Raw genomic sequence first — 8,888 nt, forward strand, 5'->3', positions numbered from 1 at the left:
AATCGTTCTTTATAACAAAATAGCTTGAGGATTTCAAAAGTGAATTACGTTTGGAATACAGTGACAGTTAGATAGATAAACATAATACATTCTGTGGCTGTGCAGTCTCTCACAATTTGGTCAGATCAGTATATTCTCCATGAGCTATGTTGCCCAGGACATGTGAAGAATGTTGTTCTTCAAATAGTGGTGGAAGGGGAGTCTTTAACTTCACCTAGGCAAGTAGATTGGGCTTTGCATAATGTGATATTTGAAAGCTAAGTAAAATACACACTTCTTGTTCCCAGATGTTTGCAATCAGCAGAATTAACCTCGGTTGTCATTGGAAAGATTTGTGAACTAATAGGGTGGAATCTTCCCAAGGACTGAATGATTTGGGCATGATGGGGGTATCATGTGAAATCAACACTGAGGAACTTGCTGCCATTGAGAGTTAAAATTCCCATTTTGCAACTAAACGTTGAACATTGAGATGAGATTCTTGCTAGTGAGGTCTATGATCTTATTTTTACATCATCACACCTTGTGTTATGCAGTTTACATAGAAACAGAAATTAGGAGCAGCTGTAGGCAGTTCAAACCTTCAAGCCCCACTCTGCCATTTAACATAATCATGGCTGATCTTATCCTGGTCTCAACTCCACTTTACTACCTGCTCCCCATAGCCCTTTATCTCACTTTTCATCAGAAACATGTCTATTTCTTTCTTGATTCTGTTGATTGATTCTGCCTCTACAGCATGCTGGGGCAGTAAGTTCCACATATTACAACCCACTGACAGAAGTAGTTTCTCCTTATCTCAGTTTTGAACCCATCTCTTCTCACTCTATATCTATGACCCCTTGTTCAAGACTGCCCCACAAGGGGGATGATCTGTTCAATGACCACCTTATTAATCCTGTTTAGCATTTTATACACCTCAATTAGATCCCTCCTCATTCTTCTGAACTCCAGCAAGTACAGGCCTAAGGTATTCAGCCATTCTTTGAATGACACCCCTTTCATCCCTGGAATCAAATTAGAGAGCCTCCTCTCTGAACTGTACCACCACATCTTTCTTCAACTGGACACACTTCCAGATGTGGACTTGCTAACACCTTATATAATTGTGACAACACTTCTCATTCTCCCACCTGCTAGATAGAAATGAGATAAGTTTGAAAATTACCAGCTTCCTAGTTGCTCCTTCAGATCTTGATCAATCACCAACATATTAAGGCATGGTCCTTGGGCAGCAACACCCCCCGACCCCGAGTCCAACAGGCCAATGAAGTCACTTTTGGCAAATTGGAGTGTTGAATACCGTTCGTTTGACATGTTCAAAGCAAAAAAAAACGAGCTATGGAAGACAGCTGCACACTGCCAGCACTTGACAGAGTGCATAGCTCAGCTGTAAAGGTGGTGCTCGCACCGTGAATCTTGAGAGATTCAACAGTGCCCAGTAATTCATCTTATGGTGTGGGAGACCAATGATTGAGGTACTATAGGGGCATGGTACACAGACAATTTGTCGAGTTTGGGAAGAAAGCTCACAAGGAGTAATGGAGATAAATCTTCTGTGAAGCTTAGCAATATTCACACTTGGCTGACTTCTGATGATATTCTGCTGTAATTTTTTTTATTATTGAGAATACTGTGCATGAGGCCAGTTGAGAACACAAGTTTTAGCACTTGAAAAACAAGACATTTATACAAAGCTGTCTTCCATAGACGTCTGTGATGCAGATGATTGTTTTTATCTTGTGCATTTATGTGATCTTCCTTGACTTTGGAAGGCAGTAGGGAGGACATTTCACGAAACATGAATACAGTACAAAGTTACATAAAGGTAAAGTGGTTTTCTAAACCTTTGAATTGATAAGTAATCATAAACAGCAATAATACACAAATGCGGGAGTTACCGGTTGCTGTAATATTAAATTTCACAAGACAAAATGTTTCATTATGCTTCGAATCTTTCTCTTTCTGGCTTAAGTATCTATCATATTGTACAATCCTATGAGCTGTAAAGATGGTGCTCGCACCGTGAATATTGGGAGATTCAACAGTACTAAGATTATGTAATCTTAAAACAGCCTGAGAAATTTTGGGAAAGCAAATCTTAGCAGGACTTAGACACTTAATGGTAAGGTCCTCGGGAATGTTGCTGAGCAAAGAAACCTTGGAGTGCAGATTCATAGCTCCTTGAAAGTGGAGTCGCAGGTAGATAGGACAGTGAAGAAGGCATTTGGTATGCTTTCCTTTATTGGTCAGGGTATTGAGTACAGGAGTTGGGTGGTCATGTTGCGGCTGTACAGGACATTGGTTAGACCACTGTTGGGATATTGCGTGCAATTCTGGTCTCCTTCCTACCGGAAGCATGTTGTGAAACTTGAAAGGGTTCATAAAAGATTTACAAGGATGTTGCCAGGGTTGGAGGATTTGAGCTATAGGGAGATATTGAATACGCTGGGGCTGTTTTTCCTGGAACGTCGGAGGCTGAGGGGTGACCTTATAGAGGTTTATAAAATCATGAGGGGCATGGATAGGATAAATATACAATGTCTTTTTCCTGGGGTGTTGAGTCCAGAACTAGAGGGCATAGGTTTAGGGTGAGAGGGGAAAGATATAAAAGAGGCCTAAGGGGCAATGTTTTCACGCAGAGGGTGGTACCTGTATGGAATGAGCTGCCAGAGGCAGTGGTGGAGTCTAGTACAATTGCAACTTTTAAAAGACATCTGGATGGGTATCTGAATAGGAAGGGTTTGGAGGGATATGGGCTGGGTGCTGGCAGATGGACCCAGATTGGATTGGGAAAGCTAGTTGGCATGGCCATGTTGGACCGAAGGGTCTGTTTCCATGGTGTACATCTCTATGACTCTATAAATAAGTATAACGTAGCAAAATGGAAGAAATTTAATTATCTATTGCAATAGATATTAAAAATGAACTTCACACATCACTGTTAGAAATGCTTCATTTTGGTTTCAAGTACTGTCATGTTAATCCTTTTGTTCCTAATTCATCTGTTAGAATTAACTATGGTTTAAAATATGATTGCAATAATGGATGTGTAAGATTCTGAAAGATTTTAAAACATTTTTTGATCTTTGAAATTTATTGTCTCCTTGATTGGCAGTAATTTCACGAAGAACGTATGTCTTCTGTATTTTATAAAGCCACTTTATAGATTCATGGAAAATAGGTGCAGCCATTCAGCTTGTACCACCATTCAATATGATCACGGCTGAGCATGCATAAACAAAGAATCTATTAGTCCTCTGTTCAATTGTGGATAACTTGTATTTTTCCTTTTATATTTTTTTCTAGATCAGCTTATACAAGCGGAGGATAAAGGGAAAGGTTCTATACCATGGTCTGTGTACGGTGTGTACATCCAGGCAGCAGGCGGCCCTCTTGTATTTTTCCTTGTGATGATTCTTTTCGTCCTGAATGTAGGGAGTGTTGCTTTTAACAACTGGTGGCTTAGTTACTGGATCAATGCAGGCAGTGGGGTAAGAAGTGGGACTGCTTTACTGATATCTTAAAGAAAATATATAACATAAAAAGCGATAAACTGAAATTGATGAGATGATATCCATCTTGAGTAACTTCAACTCAACAACACAAAAACAGATATTCTAGTCATTACCACGTTGCTGTTTGTTGAAGATGGCTGTGTGCAAAGTATCTATCATATTTCTTACAATACAACAGTGACTACATTTCACAAGTACAGCTAACCTTTTGTTAACCAGAACCTATGGGACCAGGAGTGTGCCAGTTGATCAAATATTCCAGATAATCATGATGTCCATATAATAAATGTAGAAACACACACTAAGTAATAAAAATTACTTAAATAATAATCCAACTTTGCTTTAAATAATACTTACCGGCAGAGAACCTTCTCACTAGCACCCTCAGCTGACTGCTTGAACATTGCGACAATTCCAATAATACAGTAAACTTCTGGCATTTCAGGTTTCTCAATTTTTCTGGTTTATTAAGAGTGCCGGTTCATTAGGTGCCAGTTAAAACAAAGTTTGCTGTACTCAATTAGCTTTATGCGCTTTGAGACATCCAGTGGTAATGCATAGAAGTCCCTTTAGTTTGTATTAAGATTTTATTCATGCCTGATCATTTTTAATTACGTTTTTCTTCCAGTGATGAACTCTTCAATTCCTATATGCAAATTATAGCTTGTCCCAAGTTAGGAGAAAAATTCCACTTATTGTCTTCCCAGAATCTTCCTTTACGGTCACCATGCTCTGGTCCTCAGCATGCAGAACATTATCACCTGGTACTATTCTTCATTACTGAAAATGGGAAAAAGAAATTTTAGTCTGTTGCTAACATATTGGGAAAGGCTTTCACCACTTACTTCTTCAATATTAAAATGAATGTAAAGGTTTTTGAAAAGTTAGCAAAATTTGGTCAAAGATTTGCAGAAGTGCTTGTAGCTTTTATGATGTGAGATGGTGGTTTAGTGGTAATATTGCTGTATAAATCATCAGAAGTCATATGACACCAGGTTATAGTCCAATAGGTTTATTTGAAATCACAAGCTTTCAGACCTCTGCTCATTTGTCTCTTCATCTGACGAAGGAACAGCGCTCCAAAAGCTATCACCTGTTAGCCTATCATCTGGTATCGTGTGACTTCTGACTTTGACCATGCCAGTCGAACACTGGCATCTCCACATCCTGGAAAATTATGCAGAAGTCTGAGTATGCAAGTTCAAATCAAATGTACATCCTTTTAAAAAAGGTAATGTGGCAGCTAATTTTAGAGACATCAAGCTCCTAAAAGCAATAGTGAATTAAGTTACCAGGTTATTTGTTTTAAGGATTTGTTGAAGAATAAATGTTGCTTGAGACACAGAGAAAAACTATTTCCTTCTTCAGTTGTAACATAAGATGGTAATAAATTTGCTGACTTTTAATCTCCTATGAGAAATTGTTATGGAAATTTTAATAAACAACCACATGAATTCTATTTCAACATTAAAGTATATACATTCATACTTCTGAATGTTGAAAGCATTTAACTCAGTGTTGCCATTTCTAGCCAGATTTATCAACGAGTTTTGAAAATCTAGGAACTTGGATTTATAAGAGACCATTTGGGCGATGTACTATGCTGTTCATTGAATATGGTATGATCCTGTTATGGACTCTATCTCATCAACTTAATTAAATGATGTTGATGTGGAACCTAGTATTTGATTAGCTTTGTTTCTGATAAAACTTCCCAGGGAATTATCAATTTTTTTTATTGAAGCATGCTGTTTCATTGTGCCAGTGTTTGAAAGTTTCCAGTATTCTTTCATGCATGCCAGATAAACAGGTCTCTCAAAGATTGTGAAGGAGTGGAGAAATTATCCTGATTTCTCCTGATTTTGAGAAATTACCCTCTCATTCTTTTGATCATTATTTCAAATGTGTGATTTTTGGTTTCTGACCCATTCATTAGAGGAAGCAGTTCTTGGTCCAATAACCAAGGGTCTCTAGTGCAAAACCAAGGGAGTAGAATAGGTGCAGTGGTGTTATGTATGGTTTGTTAGCTTTTTTGTGATGTTGATTATCTGATAATTATCACATTGCTGTTAGTGGGATTTTGCTGAACACACCTGATTGCCATTTCCTTATATTGCAATAGTGACTGCTTAAAAGTGCTTTGAAATAGCTGGCAATTGTAAAAAATGCTTTATTAAAACAATCTATCTTTCTTCCTTGCTCAATCTTCTATTAGATCTCGTCTTGATTTCAGCTGAAAGGAAAACAGTTCTATTACCTCCAACCTCACTTCATAGCTAAAGATCCTTGTACCCTGATAAGTCTTTTCTGTTCCCACTCCAGAATTTTGACACATTCACTAAAGTGCTGTTTACTGACTTATACATAATTCTCCTGCAAAAGCGTTAGCAGTGATTTGGAAATTTTCATTGTGTGTTCCGCGCCACTCTTTTCAAAGCTAATTTTTCCATATGCTTCCTCAACTATCTTATGAACTTGCTCTGCAACCTTCAAAGATTTGCTCATATGCATTGCTCAGGTACCTCTGTTCTTGCATCTACTCATCTGGCTTCCAGAATAGTAACATTTAGATTAAACTGCCTTCTCATTGTTTTTCCTCCTAGTGCACTTCTCCTCTCACTTATCCACATTGAATTTGGTCTGTCAATTCCATAATGTTCTCCTAAATTCCATAGTGTTCTCCTAAAATCTGCAACTATCTTACTGGCTCTTTACTATGTTGCCAAGTTTTGTATCATCCAGAAACTTCACAATTTTACGCACATTTAGTTCATTAAGAAAGAAAGCAATGGTAAAAGTAAAACTGGAGGGGACAGACACTGTAGTGTAGCGGTAGCATCCCTACCTGTGAGCCAGAACATCCGAGTTCAACTTCCATCTGCCGAGGAACTGTCTCAAAACAAATCCGAACAAGTTGATTAAAAATTATTTTACAAGCCTGGGGGAGAGAGAGTGCGCAGGGCTCTTGTGGTAAAGTGGTAGTGTGCCTCCTCAGGATGTGATGACAATTGAGATGTGCCACAACATAATAAAATAAATGTTTTTCCTTACAACCCAAGGATGCACATCTCTCTCCATTCAGAAAGACAACTGTTCACCACCACGCTCTACCTTCCATTCCTTACTTGATTAAAAATCCATAATTCTGTTTTCACAATATGCTTCTGTTTTCACAATAACTTATGTGGTACTTTATCAAATGCCTTTTGAAAGCATACGTACATGTCCACAGGACTATTTTCATCATTACTTTGCATTGACTGTTCCATACTAACCTAGAACAAGAAGTTATTCTCTCTCTCTCTCTTTCAATCATCGTAAAGTTGTACAACTACAAATTGTATAGAATATTTAACATAATATAGAATAATCTATTAATATACTACTATATGACTTTCAACTTGTCCAGTCATGATCAATTTGTATAAAATTATTTCAAATTGCAGCAACATGATCATCAAATAGTATATACAACTCGATATATATTCATTTTGTCTAAATCATGGAAGAGTTCAGTGTAACAAGAAATTATTCTATTGTTGTTAATGGGTTTTCAAAATTCTGATGGGTTGTTTGCACTTCGTTCCAGAATATATCTGCAACTTTGGAGAATGAAACATATGTAAGTCACAACATGAAGGACAATCCACATATGCATTACTATGCAGGGATCTACGCACTGTCAATGGCAGTAATGCTAATTATAAAGGGAGTCCGTGGTGTTGTATTTGTTAAGGTACAGTAGTACTAAGTTACAACTTTAAGGAGATGTACAGCGCACTGTAATTTTTTAATATTGGTAACTTTCATTCAAGAGTCTTTTCATTCAAGATTGAATACTTAAGGTACAGCCAAAGGTACTGTATAACAAACAGTGAGATTGTCTTTGGATGAAGGTTGCTCTTTTTGGATACTGTTATCATAATCATTTGTGCTATCTTAATTAAGCACCATGCTAATGGAGCCAATAAGAACATTGGTTGCCATTCTTTAATGAATTCCAATTTTGTGTGAATTTTCTGATTAGTGGTGACATAAATTAGTGGTTAGCAAAGTTAGATCTCATGGAATACAGGGAGAACTAGCCATTTGGATATAGAACTGGCTTGAAGGTAGAAGACAGAGGGTGGTGGTGGAGGGTTCCTTGCCAGACTGGAGATCTGTGACCAAGGGTGTGCCACAAGGATTGGTGCTGGTTGCACTGCTATTCACCGTTTATATAAATGATTTGGATGTGAACATAGGAGGTAGAGTTAGTTAGACAATAGACAATAGGTGCAGGAGTAGGCCATTCTGCCCTTCGAGCCTGCACCACCATTCATTATGATCATGGCTGATCATCCTTAATCAGTATCCTGTTCCTACCTTAACTCCATAACCCTTGATTCCACTATCCTTGAGAGCTCTATCCAACTCTTTCTTAAATGAATCCAGAGACTGGGCCTCCACTGCCCTCTGGGGCAGAGCATTCCACACAGCCACCACTCTCTGGGTGAAGAGGTTTCTCCTCATCTCTGTCCTAAATGGTCTACCCCGTATTTTTAAGCTGTGTCCTCTGGTCGGCACTCATCCATCAGCGGAAACATGTTTCCTGCCTCCAGAGTGTCCAATCCTTTAATAATCTTATATGTCTCAATCCATATCCCCTCTCAGTCTCCTAAACTCAAGGGTGTACAAGCCCAGTCGCTCCAGTCTTTCAGTGTAAGGTAATCCTGCCATTCCAGGAATTGACCTCGTGAACCTACACTGCACTCCCTCAATAGCCAGAATGTCTTTCCTCAAATTTGGAGAGCAGAACTGCACACAATATTCCAGGTGTGGTCTCACCAGGGCCCTGTTCAGCTGCAGAAGAACCTCTTTGCTTCTATACTCAATCCCTCTTGTTATGAAGGCCAGCATGCTGTTAGCCTTCTTCACTACCTGCTGTACCTGCATGCTTAACTTCATTGACTGGTGTACAAGAACACCCAGATCTCTCTGTACTGTCCCTTTATCTAAATTTATTCCACTTAGGTAGTAATCTGCCTTCCTGTTCTTGCCACCAAAGTGGATAACCATACATTTATCCACATTAAACTGCATCTGACCACTCACCTAACTTGTCCAGGTCTTGTCCAGGTCACCCTGTAATCTCCTAACATCCTCATCACATTTCAACCTGCCACCCAGCTTAGTATCATCAGCAAATTTGCTAATGTTATTGCTAATACCATCTTCTATATCATTAACATATATTGTAAAAAGCTGCGATCCCAGCACGTATCCCTGCGTTACCCCACTGGTCACTGCCTGCCATTCCGAAATGGAGCCGTTTATCACTACACTTTGTTTCCTATCAGCCAACCAATTTTCAATCCAATCTACTACTTT

At 38.6% G+C, this 8,888-nt stretch overlaps 1 protein-coding gene across 5 annotated transcripts in view; it reads left to right on the top strand.

The window, feature by feature from the left end:
* Positions 1-8,888, top strand: part of LOC122556015 (multidrug resistance-associated protein 5-like) — a 140,793-nt gene that overhangs the window by 81,757 nt on the left and 50,148 nt on the right. For all 5 annotated transcript variants that reach the window (XM_043702368.1, XM_043702371.1, XM_043702370.1 and 2 more), the window contains 2 exons: positions 3,310-3,494; positions 7,108-7,254. In XM_043702368.1, coding sequence (XP_043558303.1) covers positions 3,310-3,494; positions 7,108-7,254 — 332 coding nt within the window. The remainder of the gene's footprint in view (positions 1-3,309; positions 3,495-7,107; positions 7,255-8,888) is intronic.

Source organism: Chiloscyllium plagiosum, chromosome 13 (genome assembly GCF_004010195.1).
Source record: "Chiloscyllium plagiosum isolate BGI_BamShark_2017 chromosome 13, ASM401019v2, whole genome shotgun sequence".
Taxonomy (NCBI): Eukaryota; Metazoa; Chordata; class Chondrichthyes; order Orectolobiformes; family Hemiscylliidae; genus Chiloscyllium; species Chiloscyllium plagiosum.